We start from the raw sequence: 23,299 nt of genomic DNA, 5'->3' as shown, positions 1-23,299 counted from the left end.
GTATGTATGTATGTTTTTATTTATTTATTTTTTCTTTTTTGTGCAAATTGTTGAACTCTTTATTTAGTATAGACTTGTTCTCTATATCAAGTTAATTGGAAATGGATCTTAGTGGAGAACGGGATTGGGATTATGGGAGGGAGGAGGAGGAAGGTTGGGAGGGCAGGTATGGTGGGAAGAACCACTATATCCCTAAAGTTGTACTTATGAAATGCATGAAGTTTGTATTCCTTAAATAAAAGGTTTCTTTGGGGAAATAAATGTAAAAAAAATAAGAACAAACAAAAAAACCACGAAGTACTGTGTGAAAAAAATACTGTCTTCCAAAACAGCAACAAACAGAAAAGGAACAGTAACTCATGGCTTCCTGAGCAATTTCCCAGGTTGTTCAATAATTAAACAGGGCAATTATTGAATAAATACAATGATGAAAATTAATGATTAGAACTAATGAGGGGCACTAATACAGCAGCCTCATCTGCTGCTGATTAACTAATTTTGCTTATTTTTCAATAAGCTTTGAGCCTCCCCTCCATTCCCTAGTTTTACTCCCCTATAATAAAACACATTATGTACACCCAGGAGTTTGGGGGACATATATTATTGTGTAATTAATAAACATTGGAAGTGCTTTTATATGTACCAATTTATTTTTTGGAACATAGAGCCCCAGGGTTGGAAACAAAATAGATGGTAAAGGACTTCTGGCAATTTTGAGAGGTGTTTTAGAGGTGGTGAGGGATTAATGGACACCATAGTATTCATTTTGTAAGTCATAGCTTTGAATCATGAGTCATTTTGAATATTGTTTGACAGGACAAATCATTTTGGAATCATTTGATAGGACAGTTTCTGCAACATAAATTGTTTTGTAATGCAAAGATTGGGAAGTCAGACAGATAGTCCCCTAGAAACAAATATGACTAGTAATGTTGCTTAGTAGTTTATTTATTTATCTTTCCCCCGTTTTGCTTCATTTTTAAAGGCACCTATGTAAAAATCAGGTATACAAAAGTTCAGGAAGAGTTTGGAGTCAATAACAGCCTACGTTTTCCTTGGACACATGGAATCAAATTCTTCTCTAATTTTTGAAGCAGGCAGAAGGCCAAAGATGAAACATTGATAGCAGCGAGATCTACGAGTGAGAGAAAGGAAAGCTAGACTTGCAAGGAATTACCTAAGAGAACTAACCTACTGCAGAGCTGCAGTAGAAACTGTAGAGTTTAAAGGGAGTTATCAAAATCCACCAAATCAGTATGGAAAGGTCTCAAGTGGGGTAGATGGATGTTGTCATAGGACTCTGGGTTCTGCCATCCTCTGAATCTGTCTGGTTGTGGGCAGTTTCTTGGTTCCTGGGGGTCTTGTCTTTATGAACAAATGTTGCTGAGCGATGACTTGCCCTGTTTGCACACAGGGAATCAAACACCAGGAGTCACTTTTTTTGGGGGGCGCGGAGAGGAGTAGAGTGGGAAAAAGAAGCTTTATTTACAAAGTAGCCAAATAAGGAGATTAAGGACGGCCCTAATAGATCTCATTCAAAAAGGGTTGGGGAGTTTATGGTGTTTGGTTTAATGAAACATAATTGGTTGTAACCAGGTGATGGGACACTGTAGGAAGGGCAAAAAAGGGGGTTTGCAGAGTCCCCTGGGCATGCACATTCACAGTCCGTGCTTCTACATATGCTACAGGCTCAATGTTGGCTACCACGACATCATTAGGGCTGTGTTTAGCAGTATCATGGGCCATAAGGGAACCCTCAGGTCCACCTGAGTCAATCTTGGAGCAGATCAAGGAGGTTACTCTCTTGGCTTTTTTTTTTTTTTTTTTAATCAGGGACCCTCCTAAGAGCTCAGAAGAAATTTAGCAAAGACAGGAGGGTGCCGCGGCTCACTAGGCTAATCCTCTGCCTGCAGCGCTGGCACCCCGGGTTCTAGACCCGGTTGGGGTGCCGGATTCTGTCCTGGTTGCTTCTCTTCCAGTCCAGTTCTCTGCTGTGGCCAGGGAGTACAGTGGAGGATGGCCCAAGTGCTTAGGCCCTGCACCCGCATGGGAGACCAGGAGGAAGTACCTGGCTCCTGGCTTCGGATCAGTGTGGTGCACCGGCCATAGCAGCCATTTGTGGGGTGAATCAATGGAAGGAAGACCTTTCTCTCTGTCACTAACTCTGCCTGTCCCCAAAAAAAAAAAAAAAAAAAAGAAATTTGGCAAAGACAACGATTATGGGGCAGGAGGTTACTATGCAACATGCTGGTGAATAACTATTAGGGGTTGTTAGTACTTAAGGTGGGTAAGGGAAACTTGCTGTTGGGCAAGGGGAGGAGGAGGAGGATGCTTTATTGTCCACCGTTTTTTTCTTTCCTCCTTTCTTTTCTTCCTTCCTTCCTTCCTTCCTTCCTTCCTTCCTTCCTTCCTTCCTTCCTTCCTTCCTTTCTTTTTGACAAACAGAGTGGACAGTGAGAGAGAGAGAGAGAGAAAGGTCTTCCTTTGCCGTTGGTTCACCCTCCAATGGCCGCCGCGGCCGGCACGCTGCGGCCGCGCACCACGCTGATCCGATGGCAGGAGCCAGGTGCTTATCCTGGTCTCCCATGGGGTGCAGGGCCCAAGGACTTGGGCCATCCTCCACTGCACTCCCGGGCCACAGCAGAGAGCTGGCCTGGAAGAGGGGCAACCGGGACAGAATCTGGCACCCCGACCGGGACTAGAACCCAGTGTGCCGGCGCTGCTAGGTGGAGGATTAGCCTAGTGAGCTGCGGCGCCAGCTATTGTCCACAGTTTCAATAGGACCCCAGACAATAGATATAGACTGGGAGTCAGGATCTAGCCTCCTATATCAGGGCTAGGTCAGAGCTAAGATTGGGAGCAGTTTTAGTCCTAGGGTGGGAAAGTGAGGACCATGGACTAGAAAGCCATGCTAATAGAGATCTCAGTTTTACCATGTGCGAAATGAATTCTTGGTATTTTTTCATTCTCCACTAATCTGTCATTTTTGCAGCCTTTCCCATCTTAATGAAGGCAACTCCATTATCTAATTGATCCAACCCAAAACTCTTGGAAGCAATTCTCGATTCCTTTCTCTTCAATCCTGCATTCAATCCATGAGTAATGCTGATAGCTTTTCCTTCAAAACATGCTCTGAATTTGACACTGTTTAGCACATCCTCTGCTACCACCCTGACTTAAGTCACCATTGTCTCCCACCTGGTGTCTTCCAAACTGGTCACATACCTTTGCTTTTTGACTCCTTTAGTATTTTCTCAGCACGGCAGCAACCATGGTCTTGTTGAAACATAATCTTAAAACCTTCAACAGCTTCCTGTCTCATTCACAGAAAAGTCAAAATCCTTGCACTAATCTGAAAGGCCCTCCATGATCATGCTCTTCCCACCCTTACTTATCTGACATTGCCTACTGTTCTCTTCCTTGGTTACTCCATTGTGGCCACACTGGCTTCCTTTCTGTTTTTCAAACAAGCCATACACTGTGCTGCCACTGTCTGTACACTTCTGTCTGGAATGCTTTCCTCTGATAATCCCTTGGCATGTTCTACCATTCAGTAGTGTCTGTGGTCAGTCATCCTTATGAGAAAGGTGCCTTCTAGTTTGACAGATGAGGAGGTGTTTAACCACAAACTTAACAAATTTAAACAACACAACTTGAACAAGTTTAACATACTTCACACACAGGTTTTAGAAATGATGTGTTATTGCTAAAATTCATCTGACATAAATGCCATAGTTTTCCTTTGTCATGTTCCGGTATTGAGAACCGGAAAAAGGTAAGTAGATCAGTGACACCTTACCATTAGGGTCATCTCAGTTGTTCCTTTTGTGATATCTACCACTAGTAATGAATGGCCATTGTAACCAGGATGTTTCCAGTTTGTATCCAAGTGCTACAGGTGTCAAGTTTAGGAAATTCAACTAAGACATGAAGGAAGTGGCTCAGGCCTAGCTAGGTAGACAGAATTGCAGACAACAGAAGTCAGCAAGCACAGCATATACACAGCTTTAACTGTCATCATAGCCTAGACATGATTTGAATGCTCTGACAGAAGCAAGGGCAGAAATACTGGGAAAACTTATTTCTAGATGTAGGGAGAGGTAATGGTTTAGGTTTCAGTGGCCAATTTATATAAGCCCTTTTCCTACCATCACTTTCCTCCTGTCTTAACAACAGTAATTGACATTTTTTGAGTACCTGCTTTGCCAAGAGTTGCTCTGCACACTAGGGATAAACTATTCACATTCAGATTGAAACTCCAAACTCTTGTATTAAGAAGAAAAGGAAGCAAGAATAGGCTTTATGTGAAGGTGACACGTGAGAACCTTCTACATATAACTTAAATTTCTTCTATTGTAATAACTTGTAATAACAAAATCAAAATGCATTTAGTTTATTTTTCTCAAGTTTTCTGTGAAACATTTTGTAAAAATTTACGTTACACAGCACCTCGCACATTGACACAAATTTGTGGCACACATATATTATGACCTATGACTTGTCCATAATAAATTTCTTTATTAGGGTGTAGGTCATTATTATTGAGATTTACTTAAGAAGTAGCAGAGACATATTTCCCATGGTCTTCTCTGGAAACTCATCAAATCACTGAGTTTCATTTGTATCTCATTAATCTTTATTATATACTATTACTATATACTATTTATTATTACATATTATTTTTATTTATATCATATCTTTAAAGAATATCTTCAATTTTAGTTGTTTTTTTTTTTTCTAGGAACCTTTCTCTAAAGAGATTTGTAGATCAACTATCAGACATTACTCATATATGAGAGGTGAGTTCTTAAAATATTTGGGTTCTGGAGGAGGAGTAAAGATTTACTTCCCTCCAGGTTGTTTTTTTTTATCAAAAGAGAGAAAATAATTGCTTTAAGTAGTCTTAATTTTTCTCATTTGTAATTGTATATTTGAGTCTCTACTATACCAGGGCTATTAAAATATTCTAGAACACTCTTTACCACATTAACTTTGTATGTGTGTGTATTTTAAAAGCTTTATTTATTTATTTGAAAAGCAGAATGACAGAAAGAAACAGAGACAGACAGAGGGGATGGGGATCATTCATCTGTTAGTTTACTCCACAAATACCTGATTCCAGACTGAAGACAGGAGCCAAGAACACCATCCAGGCCTCCTACATGGGTGGTAGGGACTCACGTACTTTAGCCGTCATCTGCTGCCTCCCATCTGCATTGCCAGGAAGTTGGATCAGAAGTGGAGGAGCTAGCACTTGAACAGGCACTCTGATATGGGATGTAGGTATACCAAGCAGTGGCGTAACCCATTGCACCACAATACCTGTCCCAGTTCATGGTTTTCATTTTAGTTACAGTTATCAGTTTTTATACCTTGCTCTTTTTAACTTTTTACTTATTTTAGCAGGAGAGAGAGAGAGAGAGAGAGAGAAAAGAATGCTTCTATTTACTGGTTCAGCAATTCCCACTCCCATTTCTGGAAACCAGGAACTCGGTCCTGATCTCTCCCAAATGAGGCAAGAACTCAATTTCTTGGGTCTTCACTGCTGTCTTCCAGGGTCTGCACTGTTGCAAACTGAAATCAGGATCTGGAGCTGGGAATCAAATCCAGGCACTTCAGTGTAGGACAATTTCTTGACTACTAGGCTAAACGCTCACTCCTTATGTCAGGTATTTTTTTTTAAATGTCATTGGGAAAAAGCATGGATTTTGCTGTTCTGACTGATCAATTAAAATTTTAATTCTTATTACCTATTAGGCGAAATTATTTTGGTAGGCAAGTTTACTTTAAAATATAGTAGTCTCCCTTTGTGAATGCCTGAAACCATGAGTATACATACATGCCTATGATAAAATGTTTTCCTTTTCATTTAAAGGAATCACTTTCTTGTTTCTTTTGGCAGATTCGAATTTTTCTGTACTCACTTATTTTGCACTTTGGGGCCATTAATAAGTAAAATAAGGGTCACTTATTTACACAATGACTTCTGTACCCCAAAAATTGTTCTAAGAACCAAAATGGCTACTGAGTGACTAGCTGGCAGGTAATATATACAGCCTGGATATGCCCAACAAGGGGATGATTTATATTCTTTGTGGGACAGAGTAGAACAGCATGAGATTTCATGATGCTACTCAGAAAAATATATAATTTAAACATGAATTGTTTAATTTTGGAATTTCCCAATTAGTATTTTCAGATTATGGTTGACTATGAATAAATGAAACCATGGAAATTGAAACCACAGATACTACTGTATACCTCTAACTTATATCTCATTGTCATTTTGGAAATGAATGGTGTACTCTCTGTCATGCTGAAGAGATGAGGCAGCAGCAGTCTACAATAGGTACCCTATGTTGATATCTGTTCAGATTTCAACCTCATTCACAGGTTGTATATGTCAGGTCTCTCCAAGACAAGCTCCCAAATTGGATAATATGCCAGGAGAATACACAGTGTTTAGCATCTCATTGTATTCATGGAGATCCATGATAACCACAGTAAAAGGTTACAAAGTGAATTTGGCAAAGGGAAAAGGTGTTCAAGGAGAAGTTTGTAGGAAACCAGGCACAAGTTTAGAGTCCTCTCAGCATGGTGTTGCAAAAGACACAATTCTGCCAGCACTCCCTGGTAACAACACATGTGAAATGTTATCTACCAGGAAAGCTCAGCCGAGCCTAGGAGAACACGTGTCCATTTCAGGCTGGTCATGTAGGCAACTGGTGCCCATGTGACTGACTGTAGTCACGAAATTCCAGATTCTCAGAAGGAAGTTCAGTATCAACTACATTGTTTGTACGGTTTGGGCACAGTGAGCCTTTCTTAAACATTTAGGTGAAGTTATCTATCAGTGTAGGAACTGTTTACCAGTCGAGTTCTCAGGAGCCAGCCCAGGTCCAATCTTGTAAAAAGAACTTTCCAAAGACAGTAGTCACTGGCCTGCTATGTTAGCTTTTTTCTGCACATGAGATTACAAGGTAAACACTTTAAAAATGAGATGTTTATCAACTACAGTAAAGTTATATTACAGGTTCTGTTCTAAATAAAATGATTTCTTAAGAGTTTTGATAAAAGTACCACAGGGCTGTTCCAGTCATTTCAGTAGAGCATGGGAGAACTTGAATTCTATGTGTTGCATGAGATGGTAATCAAAGCGGCTGCCTTAGTCACTTGAGGTGAAGTACAGGGCCTCTGAAAAGCAGGGCCATGGATGTAGTGATTGACCTGGTGTGAACAGCACATTGTAGGTTGAACCCTGGATTATTTAGCTGGAACTGGGTGCAGCTAGATCCTGGAACATCTCCAACCTTCTAAACAACTCTCCTCCATGGACTGGGCAATCAAGTACAAAGTGTCTCTTGTGATTTCTTTCTAGAAAGGAATGATGCCAGGTATAGAAGTGCTAGGCGGCTGGCTGATAAGCAAGATCTCCTGGATGGAGGGAACGTGAATGATCGGGACTGAATGCAATGCCGGGTGGTTCGCAGGCTCTGATGCACCCTTGCAATGCCTAGCCTAGTACAAGTCAGAGCTCAGACTTTCACTCTTTCACTCTTCTCTCCAAGTATCTGTTATTTGCCAAGGTAGCTGATCTACCATTATGAAATGATCTCCTGGACTCACATTATATGAACCTACAGGTGCGGTAACAGAAAGGTAAAGTAAATCATTCTAGAAGAAATCAGGGTGATTGCCTCTGGTGGAAAAAGAATTTAAAATAAAATCAAGTAGTGGGTGAATGTAATAGTTGAATAGCAGAATTAATTTATCCAAAAAACAAAATGAGCTGGATGATTAGGTTAGATATATTCCAAGAAATTGTTTGATGATTGAAAACATTAAGAGCTGTATGGATGAAAAAAAAAGAAATTTTAGTATCAATGTGATAGGAGTCACTTAAAATAAGTGGAGGGAGGAAAATATTTCAGAAAATAATTACTGAGAAATTACAGAATTAAAGATAGAAGACTTTGGTGTCAAGGGCTCATACAACAGACTAGACAATAGAAACCTGGCACCTAGACACACTAAATTAACATTTAAGAGGATGAGAGTGAAAAGCAAATGCTTCAAGCTTCTAGAGGGTGGATGCTGGTCATCTACAAAGCACCAACAGTTAGATTAGGTTTTTTGAGTAGTAATACTATGTATAAGAAAAGAATAAAGTATTGAAGAAAATGAAGATCGAACTAGAACTTTATAAATAAGCCATTGCTTAATTATGATGATAAAATAAAGAGCCATAAACATATAAGGCAATAGTGAATCATTTTTAAGGGCAAGTTTGGGGGCCAGCACTGTAGCATAACAGGTAAAGCCGCCTCCTGCAGTGCCGGCATCCCATATGGGTGCTGGTTCGAGTCCCAGCTGCTACACTTCTGCTCCAGCTCTCTGGTATGGCCTGGAAAAGCAGTAAAAGATGGCCCAAGTCTTTGAACCCCTGCACCCACATGGGAGACCTGAAAGAAACTCCTGGCTTCGGATCGGCACAGCTCCAGCCATTGCAGCCAGTTGGGGAACCAGTCGATGGAAGACCTCTCTCTCTCTTCCTCTCCTTCTCTCTCTGTGTAACTCTGACTTTCAAGTAAATAAATAAATCTTTTTTTTTTAAAGCAAGTTTGGAGGAATAAATCCAGAGGAGAACAAGGAGATCTAGGAAGTGGGAGTGAATAAATGACTGAATAATGTTTATAATAATAAATGTACACATTTATGTATTCACAGAATAATTGAGTTGCCTTATATTTATACTCTAAGAGAGGGAATATCTTTCAGAGAAAGAATAAGAGTGGAATATATGATTGTATTCGAGGTAAAAAAATGCTCAGAAAGTATTTTAGTGCCACTCCCCCAAAAAAGTCCAATCTGTGTCTTGAGTCTTACTAATCAGTACTGTTGTCCCAGTATTGATGAGTTGTTATTTGCTTCAAATGGGCCCAAGATAAATACTAAGTACCTGACAGCATGTTCCTAGGAAAGCTTAATTTCTTTAGCAGTAATGGTAGTTTATTTCCCTGCTTTTTTTTTTTAAGATTCATTTGAAAGGCAGAGTTACAGAGAGGCAGAGGCAGAGAGAGAGAGAGAGAGAGAGAGAGAGAGAGAGAGAGAGTCTTCAATCCACTGGTTCACTCCCCAAATGTCAGCAATGGCTGGAGCTGAGCTGATCTGAAGCCAGGTGTCAGGAGCTTCCTCTGGGTCTCCCATGTGGGTGCATGGATCCAAGGATGCAGGCCATTCTCCACTGCTTTCCCAGGCCCTAGCAGAGAGCTGTTTTGGAAGTGGAGCAGCCGGGACTTGAACTGGCACCCATAAGGGACGGTGGCACTGCAGGAGGTGACCTTACCAGCTCCGCCACAGAGCCGGCCCCTATTTCCCTCTCTTTAAAATCCTCTCACACAGGCAAACCAAATTTAAGCAGTTATAAACACATTTTCTTTCTTTCTTCCTTTCTTGTTCTCTCTCTTGTCCTCCCTCTGTCTCTGTCTCTCTTTTCTGTATCATAGGTGGTGGCTTAACTTGCTGCACCACAACACTAGCCCCAGCAATCTTAATTTTTTTATTTTTATTATTTATTTAAGAGGTAGAATTATACACAGAAAGAAGGAGAGACAGAAAGGTCTTCCATCCGCTGGTTCACTCCCCAGATGGCTGCAATGGCCGGAGCTGAGCCGATCTGAAGCCAGAGCCAGGAGTTTCTTTCAGGTCTCCCACGTGGGTGCAGGGGCCCAAAGTCTTGGGCCATTACCTACTGCTTTCCCAGGCCGTTAGCTGAGATCTAGATTGGAAGAGGAACAGCTGAGACAGAAACCGGTGCTCATATGGGATGCCGGTGCCGCAGGCAGAGGCTTAGAGCACTACACCACAGCACCAGCCACAAACACCTTTTCTTAAAAGAGATTTATTTAATAAATGTACAGTGGACAGAGACAAAAGATTGATGTCCTTTATGTCACTGCCCACATCCCTTCTCCCAAAAGTGCCTCCCAAGACACCCTCTTACCTCCCTCTGAATGGAGGTGCCTGGTGGTGGATATCATAATAGTGATTTACGTTTGAAGACCAAAGGCTGCTTGTGGTTCCTGTGCCATTGGCTCTGAGGTCTCATTTTGAAGAAGCAGGGTTTACAGAGCAACTTGTGGTGCTAGCTTCTCCCTGGTTTATCTGCCCTCATGTGCTTTTAAAAGAGCACCTGCAGGAGCTCAGTTTTAATTGGTTTATTTACACATAGGGCAAATTCGTTAGAAAAAGCACTACTACTTATAGGTTTAATTGCTTGATCATGTTCAGCCAAGTAAAATATAGAAACAGTAAATCAAAGAAAGATCTTATCTACTTCCTTTTCTCGATACCGAACATGCAACATCTAAACATTTTCAACAGTTTCATAATCCTAACTTCTTCTTTTCCCAAGGTGAGATAATCATAACAGTAATCGTCAGAAAATTCCCCTAGATACACTTTCAAATCATCATTAAACCTCTCTAAAATTATTGGTAGCATGTGAATTAAGAGTCAAAGCAGACAAGAAAAAATTGTAACTTAGATGTTAATGCAGAATAAATTACTTTATGGAAAAAATAGTAAAGGACTTCAGATTTCTAATATTCTTAAATTTCATGCATGGAACATAGATCTTTTATGTCTCATTAACTTAATCAGTGATACAACTGACTAGAATAAAGATTTAACTAAAACAGATTGAAGAAAGTTGTGAATGAATGGAACCGCATCCAAACCCAAGGCTTCTTAAGCTTCTGGTATCTGTTATCTTTTTGCCACTGCCCTCAAGTTATACTACACAGTGATTTCTTTTTAAAAACTATAATTTTGAATTTGTGTCTTTATTCCATCCCTCCTCATTTCTCCCCTAGTCCAATGTCATGGAGATTGTGTGAAATGGCCAAATCCTAGAAATATTTAATTTATCTAATTATTTTTAGAGATTTTGATTTATTTGAGAGGCAGAAAGACAAAAGGAGGTGGACAGACAGACATATCTACCATTGCGGCTTCCTTCCACAAATGCCCACAACAGTTGAAGCTGGCTCAAGTCAAAGCCAGGATCGGAGAACTCAATCTGGTCTCTCACGGGGGTGGTAGGGATCTAAGTACTTAAATCAATTACCAACTGCCTCCCAGGGTGTGGATTAACAGATGAATGTCAAGTGGAGTGGCCAGCCCTCGAACCCAGGCACTGTGATATCAGATGCCGGTGTTCTAAACTTGCTCCTCTATAAATATTTTAAAGGAGAAACAATCAAACAAACAACAAAAAAGTTGCAGATGAGCGTTGAGTTAAAATAAGAGAGAAGGCAAAGTAAAGAATTAAAAGAGGACACTTTTATATAAGTGGATGTCAGACTAAGAAATTTAGACTAGTTCTTCCATTGAAGGAAAGTAGAAAAGCTAGATTAATAAAAAAAAAAAAAGTTTCTGGAAGACATCAGCAATATAACAAGGTCATGAAGAATTACCTGGGGGCCGGCATTTAGGAATAGCAGGTAACTGGCTTTGGCCTTGTTCAGCTCTTGCTGTTGTGGCCACCAGGGGAATGAACCAGCAGAAGGAAGATCTCTCTCCTTCTCTCTCTGTCTCCAACTTTCAAATAAATAAACAAATCTTAATAAAAGGAATTACCTTGTCAGGATCCAGAAAAAGGAATGATTGATTAGTCTGGCACTTGGAACCAGTTTGCCCTAGCATGTTTGCTGACTGATCTAGAAGAGCTGCTGAAAGGTTAGCAGGGCTTTTGATAGCCCCTTGGGAAGGGGGTGAGGAGGTAGACAACAGTATCACTTATTGTATAGGTGGCAACCTAGCTTTGAGTCCCTTGAAGTCCTGAAACATGGGAGTCCTTAAAAATTGGATTAGGTGGGTTCTAGTCCCGGTTGGGGAGCCGGATTCTGTCCCGGTTGCCCCTCTTCCAGGCCAGCTCTCTGCTGTGGCCCTGGAGTGCAGTGGGGGATGGCCCAAGTGCTTGGGCCCTGCACTCCATGGGAGACCAGGAGAAGCACCTGGCTCCTGCCTTCGGATCAGCGTGATGGCCGCAGCGCACCGGCCGCAGCGGCCATTGGAGGGTGAACCAACGGCAAAAGGAAGACCTTTCTCTCTGTCTCAATCTCTTTCACTGTCCACTCTGCCTGTCAAAAAAAAAAAAAAAAAAATTGGATTAGGTGATTGAAAATGGCTAACACTTGTAGGTTCCTGGAAATATAAAATATAAAAATGACAGTAGATTTGAAAACAGAATCAAATAGACCTTCTACAACAGAAAAAAAGTTGCCAAAAAATCAAGTAGCAGAACTGAAGTTTGAATACAGGAAGTTCAACTTTAGGATCCATAGTCCTAACAGCACTATTCTCAAAACTAGGAAAAAAATTGAGATGTTCTTTTAAAATTAACTAATTGGAGTTCAACCAAGTTACATTATTTTCCAATAACTCACTGTAAACACTGTATATTCTGCAGTTATTTGATCATGGTTTGTTTCCTCCAGACCTCATTGAAATTTAATCCCTATTAAGAGATATTAGAAGAAGAGACTAGGGGGAACATTTAAGAGGTTCTGCACTAGTGAATGAATTCATCTTTTCATGTGATTAATAGGTTAATCTAAGAAAGATCTGCCAGAGGAGCCAGTTTGGCTGAGTTATCCTCACACACCCTGTGTCCGACTACCCGATGCCTTGTGCTGCCTCAAGAAGGCTGGCACCAGATGCAGCTGCTAGACTTTGAGCTAGAACCAGGAGCTAAAGTAAGCCTCACTCCTTATAATTCATTCAATCTTCAGTATCGTATTATTTACATCAGAAAACACATGAAGACATCACTCACAAAAGATGGATAGCATGTCAAATACGTAATATGAGAACAAAAGCTTTAAAGAATGATATAATGAAAGCATGATCTCTCTCTCTTTTTTTAAACAGACTAATACTCTGATATAAACCTCAATGGTTGATTTTTTTTTTTATTTGACAGGTAGAGTTATAGACAGTGAGAGAGACAGACAGAGAGAAAGGTCTTCCTTCCGCTGGTTCACTCCCCAAATGGCTGCCATGGCCGGCGCTGCACCGATCCGAAGCCAGGAGCCAGGTGCTTCTCCTGGTCTCCCATGCAGGTGCAGGGACCCAAGCACTTGGGCCATCCTCCACTGCCTTCCCGGGCCACAGCAGAGAGCTGGACTGGAAGAGGAGAACCGGGACTAGAACCCGGCGCCCATATGGGCTGCCAGCGCCGCAGGCGGAGGATTAACCAAGTGAGCCACAGCGCCGGCCCCAGAAAGCATGATATCTCAATAGAACATTTGTCGTTACCCTGAGAAAGGCATGGTGAAATTTGAATGAAATTACCGGCAGATATTAGACTCTATGAGTGATATGACTTTCATGTTTCATATTCTCTTACTAGAAACTTACGAAAAACTCATTGATTTATTAATGCTGCCTGAGTCATTTCAGGTACTTGCATTTGAGTCATCATGGAATATTTATTTTTGTAATTTTTGGTCCTTTGTGACTTTAGTAATTAAGGTATTTGGTGATCAGATGATACTTGCCTCTCTTTAGGATGCTTTGCTTGGGGTTAAATCATTTCAATAAAATTACAACCAATCCAATCAAATAATAATCCAATCATTATGACTAATAATTTAATTATTATATAAATAAATTATATATAAATAATAATTAATTTATAACTAAAACATTTTTAATTTAAAAATATAAGATGAACAAATCTCATGTATTTCATAGGTACAGATTTAGAAGCATAGTGAGACTTCCCACCCCACCCTCTCTCCTGCCCAGGCTCCCTCCCTCCTTCCTCCTTCCCTTCTTACTCTTTCTTTTAATTTTTACAATGACATACTTTCAGTTTATTTATAATTATAAGCTGAACCCTCCACTAAGTAAAGAATTCAACAAAAAGTAAGAAGGAAAAAAAAACAGTAGACACAAGGGCTATAAATAATAATAATCAAATCTCAAAACATCAATTTTGCTCATATACATTACATTTTTTAATACTCTATTAGTTATCACAGATCAGGGAAAACATAACAATATTTGTCTTTTTGAGACTGGTTTATTCCACTAAGTATAATGGTTTCCAGTTGCATCCATTTTGTTACAAAAGACAAGATTTCATTCTTTTTCATAGTTGGGTAGTATTCCATAGTGTGTATATAGCATCTTTTCTTTATCCGGTCGGTCATCAGTTGGCGGGCATCTGGGTTGATTCCATATCTTAACTATTTTCAATTGAGCTGCAATAAAAATGGGGGTACAGATGACTCTTTCATATTTTGATTTCACTTTGGGTAAAGTCCAAGGGGTGGGATGCCTGGGTCATATGGTAGATCTATCTTCAGATTTCTGAGAATTTCCATATTGTTTTCCACAATGGTTGTATTAGTTTACATTCCCCAAAACAGTGAATTAGGGTACCCTTTACCCCACATCCTTGCCAGCATTTATTGTTTTCTGATTTCTGCATGAGAGCCATTCTACCTGGGGTGAGGTGAAACCTCATTGTGGTTTTGATTTGCATTTCTCTGGTGGCTAGAGATCCTGAGCATTTTTTCAAGTGTCTGTTGGCTATTTGAATTTCTTCTTTAGAAAAAATGCCTGTTCAAGTCATTCCCCCTGCCCCCTTTTTTTTAAAGATTTTTTTATTTATTTGAAAGTCAGAGTTACACAGAGAGAGGAGAGGCAGAGAGAGAGGTTTTCCATGCACTGGTTCACTCCCCAGTTGGTCGCAACAGCTGGCACTGATCCAAAGCCAGGAGCCAGGAGCTTCTACCAGGTTTCCCATGTGGGTGCAGGGGCCCAAGGGCTTGGGCCATCTTCCTCTGCTTTCCCAGGCCACAGCAGAGAGTTGGATTGGAAGTGGAGCAGCCAGGTACCCATATGGGATGCAGGCACTGCAGGTGGTGGCTTTACCTGCTACACCACAGCACTGGGTCCCTGCTCCTTTTTTAACTAGATTCTTTGTTTTGTTGTTGTTGAGTTTCCTGAGCTCCTTATAGATTTTGCATATTAATCCTTTATTAATTGCATAGTTTGCAAATATTTTCTCCCATTCTGTAGATTGTCTCTCCACTTTGCTAATTGTTTCTTTTGTAGTGCAAAAGCCTCGCAGCTTGATGTGATCGCATTTTCTGTTTTGGCTTTGATTGCCTTCTGGGGTGTTTCCAAGAAGTCTTAGTCTCTGCCAACCTCTTGCAGAGTTTTCACAATGTTATACTCTGGTAATTTGATAGTATCAGGTTGTAGATTTAGTTTCTTGATCCATTTTAAAATGACTTTTGTATAAGGTATAAGGTAGGGCTATTGTTTCCTACTTCCATATGCAGAGGTCCAATTTTCCCAGCACCATTTGTTGAAAATATTGTCATTTCTCTCCAGGCATTGATTTTAGCTCCTTTGTCAAAGATAAGTTGGTTGTAGATGCATAGGTTGATTTCTGGGATTTCTATTCTGTTCCATGGGTCTACATGTCTATTTTTTTTTTTACATGTCTATTTCTTGTGCTTGTACCAGGCTAGTTTGATTATAACTATTTTGTAATATGTCTTGAAATCTGGTATTTTGATGCCTCTGGCTTTATTTTTGTTGTTTAAGATTGCCTTTGCTATTTTGGGTCTCTTGTGTTTCTACATGAATTTTAGCATTGTTTTTTCTAGATGTGAGAAGAATGTCATTGGTATGATTGGGCTTGCATTGAATCTCTACATTGCTTTTGGTAGTATGGACATTTTGATGATATTAATTCTTCCAATCCAGGAACACGGAAAATTTTTCCATTTTTTGTGCCTTGTTCTCTTTCTTTCTTTAATGTTTTGTAATTTTCATCATAGAGACCTTTCACTTCCTTGGTTAAGTTTATTCCTAGGTATGTATGTGTGCATAGTTTGATTGTATTTTGTAGCTATTTTAAATGGGACTGATCTTAGAAGTTCTTTCCCAGACATGGCATTATCTGTTTATACAAAGACTATTTATTTTTGTCTGTTGATTTTATATCCTGCTCCTACCACTTTACCAAACTCTCTTATGAATTCCAGTAGTCTCTTATTGGAGTCTTTTGGTTCCCTTATGTACAGATTGATGTTATCTGCAAACAGAGATAATTTGAGTTCCTCCTTTCCAATTTGTATTCATTTGATTTCTTTTTCTTGCCTAATGGCTCTGGCTAAAACTTCCAGAACTATATTGAATAGCAAGGGTGAGACTGGGCATCTTGGTGTGGTTCCAGATCCTAGTGGGAATGCTAGCTGTGGGTTTGTCATATACACTGCTTTGATTGTGTTGAGAAATGTTCCTTCTATACCCAATTTGCTTAAGATTTTCATCATGAAAGGATATTATATTTTATCAAATACTTTCTTTGCATGTATTGAGATAATTGTATGATTTTTGTTCTTCAGTTTGTTAATGTGATGTATCACATTGATTGATTTGTGTATGTTGAACCATCCTTGCATACCAGGATTAAATTCCACTTGGTCCAGGTGAATGATCTTTCAGATGTGTGGTTGGATTCAATTAGCTAGTATTTTGTTGAGAATTTTTACATCTATGTTCATCAGGGATATTTGTCTATAATTCTCTTTCTTTCTTGTATCTTTTTCTGGTTTTGAAATTAAGGTGATGCTGGCCTCATAAAAGGAGTTTGGGAGGATTCACTCCCTTTCAGTTGTTTTGAATAGCTTGAGAAGAATTGGAATTAGTTCTTTAAAAGTCTGCTAGAATTCAGCAGTGAAGTCATCTGGTCCTGGGCTTTTCTTTGTTTGGAGGGTCTTTATTACTGACTCCATCTCTCTCTTGGTTAATGGTCTGTCTAGGTTTTCTGTGTTAGCACAACTCAATTTTAGTAGATTTTATGTGTCCAGGTATCTATCCATTTCTTCTAGATTTTCCAATTTGTGGCATACAGCTATTTGTAGTAATTACTGATGACTCTTTTTATTTCTATGGTAACTTTTGTTACATCTCCTTTTTCATCTCTGATTTTATTGATTTGAGTCTTCACCCCCCTTTTTTTTGGTTAGTTGGGCCAATGGTGTGTATATTTGGTTTATTTTTTCAAAAGATCAGCTTTCATCTCACTGATCCTTTGTATTGATTTTCTGGTTTCAATTTTATTTCTTCTCTAATTTTAATTTTTCTTTTCTCCTACTAATTTTGAGTTTGGTTTCTTGTTTTTCTAGGTTCTTGTGATGTATTGATAGCTCATTTATTTGATATCTTTTCAATTTCTTGATGTAGGCACTAATTGCTATTAACTTCCCTTTTTTATTAAAGATTTTATTTATTTATTTGAGAGAGAGTTATACACAAAATGAGGAAGAGAGAGAGATAGAGAAAGGTCTTCCATCCACTGGTTCACTCTCCAAATGGCTGCAACGGCTGGGGCTGAGCTGATCCGAAACCAGGAGCCAGAAACTTCTTCTGGGTTTTCCACATGGGTGCAGGGCCTAAGGACTTGAGCCATCTCCCACTGTTTTTCCAGACCATAATAGGAGTTGGATTGGAAGAGGAGCAGCTGGGACTAGAACTGGTACACATATGGGATGTTAGCGCCACAAGTGGAGACTTAGCTCACTATGCCACAATGCTGGCCCCATAAACTTCCCTTTTAATACTGTTTTTGCTGTATCTCATAACTTTTGATATGTTGTATTGTTGTCTTCATTCATTTCCAGGATTATTTTTTTGATTTCCCTTTTGCTTTCTTCAATGACTCACTGTTCATTCAGGAACGTGTTGTTCAATCTCCATATTTTTCAGATATTCTTAAGTTGTTAATTTCCAGTTTCATTCCATTGTGGTCAGAAAAGATAAGCAGCATGATTTCAATTTTTTTTGAATTTACTGAGACTTGCTATATGGCCTCGCATATGGTGTATCATGGAGAAAAGTTCCCTGCACTGATGAAAATAATGTGTATTCTTCAACTGTGGCATGCAGTGTTCTGTAGAAATCAATTAGGTCCATTTTGTCCATAGTGTAGATTAGTTCTGATATTTCTTTTTTGATTTTCTTCCTGGTTGATCTGTTCTTTGATGCAAGGGGTATTGAAGTCCCCCATTACTGTTGTATTGGAGTCTATGCCTCCCTTTAGATCCATTAACATTTGTTTTAGATAGTATTGATTTGTATTGAATTCACCAAATTACCTCCAGGGGGCAGCAGGCAGTGATCTTATTGCAAATAGGTTAGAGATAGCACAAGATTTGTTTATGCAGTTGTAAGAGTGTGCATCTGGAAGAGTGCGTGAAAAAATGATTAGATTTAGGAGGGGTTAAGAGTGTGGGTGATGTGTTGGAGACAAGATAGAAAATTAAAAAGCAGAGATTAAAGGAGGGACAAAATAACCAAGTCATAAGAGAGAAATACTGGAATGAGATTTCTCAGGCTTGAATCCTGTCTCTGTCACTACTTAACTAACCTGTCTGAATTCCATTTTCTCAACACAAGACAATAATAGTATTTACTATAGGGTTCTTCAAATAACTACATGAGGCAATATTTATAAACTTCTTAGAAGAGAGTCTGGGTATTAGCTTAAAGATTGGCAAATATTATTTACTATGAATATGGCCATTGAGATCTAGAATTGATATTTAGCAAAATAAAAATGTAATTACTGATTTTTCTGCCCTGGTTTTATTTGCTTATTTGATATTGCACACATTTAGTTTCAAATAACTGTTTCTTTTTTTATTATTATTTTTTATTTTTGTTAGGCAGAGTGGACAGTGAGAGAGAGAGAGACAGAGAGAAAGGTCTTCCTTTTGCCATTGGTTCACCCTCAAATGGCCGCTGCGGCCAGTGCGCTGCGGCCAGTGCATCGCGCTGATCTGAAGCCAGGAGCCAGGTGCTTCTCCTGGTCTCCCATGCGGGTGCAGGGCCCAAGCACTTGGGCCATCCTCCACTGCACTCCAGGGCCACAGCAGAGAGCTAGGCTGGAAGAGGGGCAACCGGGACAGAATCCGGTGCCCCGACCAGGACTAGAACCCGGGGTGCCGGCGCCACAAGGCAGAGGATTAGCCTATTGAGCCACGGCACCAGCCTCAAATAACTGTTTCTAAAGTTTTCTTTTTGCACAATCTGCAAAATTATAATGAAAAATAAAAAATAACCATTAACTGTCATGGGATATATTTTTTTCCAGCCTTTAAAAAAATCAATCCCATTTTAAGAATATTATTTTTTAAATTTAAATTCTTATTTATTTTATTTAAAATGCAGATATATAAAGTATATCATATATTACATATTATATCACATATTTATATGTAACATATATATAAAGTAAATGACAATCAACAAATCTTTGATGAGAAAAAGTTCCATGCTAATGTAACATTAAGTGGAAAAACCAAGTTGTACAGTTGATTAAGAAATTTGCCCAGAATCATGAGCCTGGTAATTGCCCCACAGTGACTTAACGCTGGGTCTCCCAGCTATCGAACATCAAAGCCCATGGTCTTAACCACTTTTCGTGATGGAAATCAGAGTGCTTTATTCTAAATGCTATCTCCTCCTCCCTGATTTTTCTGACACCTAGTTAAACGTTAGGCAGAAGAGATGTTATTATAGTCCATCCATTATCAGATCTCATTCCCCAGTATTCTACACCCGTAAGGACCAGGTTTCACTGTCTGAATCAAATTGATTCACTGAAAGGAAAGCTTGAGAAGGTGAAGGAGAAAACAGTCTAATGGTTTTTAAGAGGGAAGATAGAACTGCTAACTTAGAAAAAAAAAATGCATGCTGTTTAATCTTTTTCCTGTTTGCAATGTTTTCTTCCCCTTCCTGGAGAGTACTGCTTTGGGGTAGGAAATTTTTAGCATATAAAGAGATTCCTATCCTGTTAATGTAATCTAAATGCATATTAACTAGTAACATCACAGAAAAATTTTTCTGGAAAGTTTAAATTCCAGAGGTGTGGCAATTACAGAGTGTTTATTTGTAATCTCGTTAAAAAGATCAGTCTAACTCTTCAAAGGTGAATGGCAGTAAGTACTGAATTGTAGGTAGGGTAATGGCCCCCTGAGAAAGATGTCCAATCTGGCACTGTGGCATAGAAGGTTACACCTCTGCCTGTAGTGTCCACATCCCATATGGGAGCCGATTTGAATCCTGACTGCTCCACTTCCTATCCAGCTCCCTGATAATGCATGTGGGAAAGCAGCAGAAGATGGCCCAAGAACTTGGGCTGCTGCATCCACATGGGAGACCTGGAGGAAGCTCCTAGCTCCTGGCTTCGGCCTGGCCCTTCCCTGGCCATTGTGGCCATTTAGAGTGAACCAATGATGGATGGAAGATCTCTCTGTCTCTGTCTCTCTGCCTCTGGCACTTCTCTGTAACTCTGACTTTCAAATAGACAACAAATCATTTTTTTTTTAAAAGGATGTCCATGTCCTAATTTCAGAAACCTATGAATATGTTACCTTACATGGCCAGTGAGACCCTACAGATGTGATTAAATTAAGGATCTTGAGACTGGGCGATTACTCTAAATTATACAAGTGGGCCCTATAGAATCACAAGGGTCCTTATAAGAGAGAGGCAGAAGGAGCCTTCCCTCTTGGGAAGGAGATGAGACAAGGGAGCAGATGCCAGAATGAGGCAGCCACAAGCCAAAGGATGCAGGCATCCTGTGATTCGTAGAAAATGCAAGGTGCTGAGTCTCCCCATGAACCTGTAGGAAGAATGCTGCACTGCCGTCACCTTGATTTTAGTCCCATAAGATCAAGTTCAGTTTTCTGATCTCCAGACTGTAGGTAGTACATTTGTGCTGCACTAAAGCCACAAAATTTGTTTCAGTCACAATAAGAAACAAAATCACTTGTAATGCTTCTAGAGGTGTGTACTGACTTCCATTATAGACAGCAAGTTCACAAGGCATTTTCAAGGGGAAATATTCTAATCCAGCCTTGGACATTAAGGTTGTACACCTGTTAACTTGGAGAAAGCTTCTAGCAGTTACTGTGATTGGGACATTTACAGGGATTGGACCAAAATAGATAAATTTCCCTTTTTCTTTTTCAATGCAAGTTTAGGCAAATCCGTTTATCCTGGGCATATTCAGTGTCTCTCTGTGTAGTTTATCTGTATGCAGCAGAAATGAGAAGAGAACCAATGAGCTGGAAGACAGCTCAATCACTCTGCTTCCTCCGTCTTTGCTTCAGTGCTTCGTACAGGAAATCTATTGCTGTGTCAAGTTCCACAGAAGAGTTACTTCTCTCCCAAGTTACTAATCAGGCTGAAACACATAGTGTTGAAGGAAGGGAGTGCCTCACTGCTGATGGTCTAAGAGGATTCGGCACTGAGAAGTTGACCGGAGGGAGCCTCGTAATGCTCACAGCTGCTTCTCCACCTGTATGGAGGAAAAGTATCGTGTGAAGGGCTGACAAAAAGAAAGCAGACATGGTCTGCCCTTGGAGAACTTCTGACTTATGGCTCCTACTGATTTTAACCGTCTTTTTGGTGGCTGGTAAGTCTGAATTCTCTTTGGGAAAATGATTGATGGAAGATTTGTTCTCATCTCCTGTTGTGAGTTTCCCTTGCCTTTCTTATGGGGTAGCATGAGCCAATTACAATCATAGCAATAGGGAGTTATTCCAAGATTTATTATTTTATTTTATCACCCTCATTTTCTTCTCTGTTCTATTGATTTGATTTTTATCCTACTACAATATGCACATCGCTAGAAGCTGTCTCTCTCACCACTTTATTTCCACCCTTGTTTTGGATGAAGCAGGGACAATTAAAATCATACCAGTGTAGGTCAAAGTCAACTGGGTTCTCTTTATCTTCATACCTTAAAAGAAAAGGAGTAACATCCCTAAGCCATTTAGGTCGGCACTGCTAGTGTTACAAGTCAAGAAGTTTACTGCTTTCTACCATTTTCTATGACTCGGTGCTTTTCTAACACAATATTCTTACAGTCATGGTGGCACATCTGTGATGTGTGTCTATTTATCTCAAAGATGTGTGGGCTTTAGGAGACACTTTCTGAATTAGAGGGCATACTCTGAACACGTCTAGGTTCCTGTAGGAGTCGTAGAGAACTTGGGGCTCCTGTGGGGGCGTCCTGGTTTCACTGTAGAGTGTTGGTAGGAGTGGATGTGGGAGGGCATTTTCAGGTTTCACTTTGAGTAGATGGAGCAGCCGCAAAAGAACAGTATAGTTGGGTTTAAATTTCACAGTTTGATCATTGAAAGAAGAAAATGTGTTTTTTTCTCTCCTCTGGGTGACTTTAAAATGTTGTCTATCTTCCACCAAAGCAATCTATGTTCTACGTGTTAATTTTACCGGTGAGCACCCACAAAGAGGTGCGACCATGTGCTACTACTGTGCCTTTCTGCTGATAATTTTCACATGCTTTTTCTCCTTTGATCTACAGAGCCACCTAGTGAAGTAGGCATGGGAGATATCTGCATTTCACAGAGGTAGAAACCAAGGCCCAGAGAGTTGAAATGATTTGTTCAAGGTTAGCTATTACTGGTATGCGACAGAGTCACCCTCAGTTGTAATGCATGTCAGTAGCCATCATGAAACACTTGAGCAATTTGCATGCTGGGCCATTTCCTCAATATCTGACCATTAGGCTTTTCTCTAGAGAACTGCAATTCATAACATCACTGAAAAGAAGTTAGTCCAGTACTTACTTGTAAACTCAGTAGACTAAGAAAAACCATAAGTGATCTAAATCTGTCACTAGTTGGGATCTTGTAGAAAGCCCTTGTAGAAACCTGTGCAGGTCTCAGCTGGACAGGGTAACAACAAGGAGTTGTTTATCTCAAGTTGCACCATTACTCTTGGGAGAGAGAAAAATAATATTAAAATAAATTTATCATGAAATGATTTAGAATAATGAGAAGAAAATAATTCAGGGCTGAATTTGTCCTTTTATTTTTTTTTACAAAAACCATTTTGTTATTAATACTTTCAAATGGAAATAACTTATTTTGTACAACATAAATTCACAAAAGAGCAATATTTCAGTGTTACACATAGCATTTTTTTCAGTTTATTGATTGACTTTTGTGTCAACTGATTTGCCTGTAACTTCAAGCAATATGGCAGTTCATAGATAAGATTTATTAAGAAAATATTTGAAGGGGAAAAAGAAAAACAACCAAAATTGTTCACTCCAGAGGAAAGTTCCCAGCTATATACCTGGCATCTTCCCTGATTCTTCCCCTCTCTTTCCACTTTCTCTCTCTCTCTCTCTCTCTCTCTCTTTTTAAAGACTTTACTTACTTATTTGAGAGGTAGT

At 39.6% G+C, this 23,299-nt stretch overlaps 1 protein-coding gene across 3 annotated transcripts in view; it reads left to right on the top strand.

The window, feature by feature from the left end:
• Positions 1 to 23,299, top strand: part of CD200R1 (CD200 receptor 1) — a 57,364-nt gene that overhangs the window by 755 nt on the left and 33,310 nt on the right. Inside the window, exon 2 of one of the 3 annotated variants that reach the window (XM_051858840.2) lies at positions 4,742 to 4,799. In XM_051858840.2, the coding sequence (XP_051714800.1) occupies positions 4,793 to 4,799 (7 nt within the window). In that variant the 5' untranslated portion in view covers positions 4,742 to 4,792. Of the gene's footprint in view, positions 1 to 4,741; positions 4,800 to 21,214; positions 21,512 to 23,299 lie in introns of those variants that run through there. The other 2 variants (XM_008266943.4, NM_001329065.1) reach the window with 2 other exon arrangements.

This window comes from Oryctolagus cuniculus, chromosome 4 (assembly GCF_964237555.1).
Source record: "Oryctolagus cuniculus chromosome 4, mOryCun1.1, whole genome shotgun sequence".
NCBI lineage: Eukaryota > Metazoa > Chordata > Mammalia > Lagomorpha > Leporidae > Oryctolagus > Oryctolagus cuniculus.
This window is presented reverse-complemented; position numbering and strand designations above follow the sequence as displayed.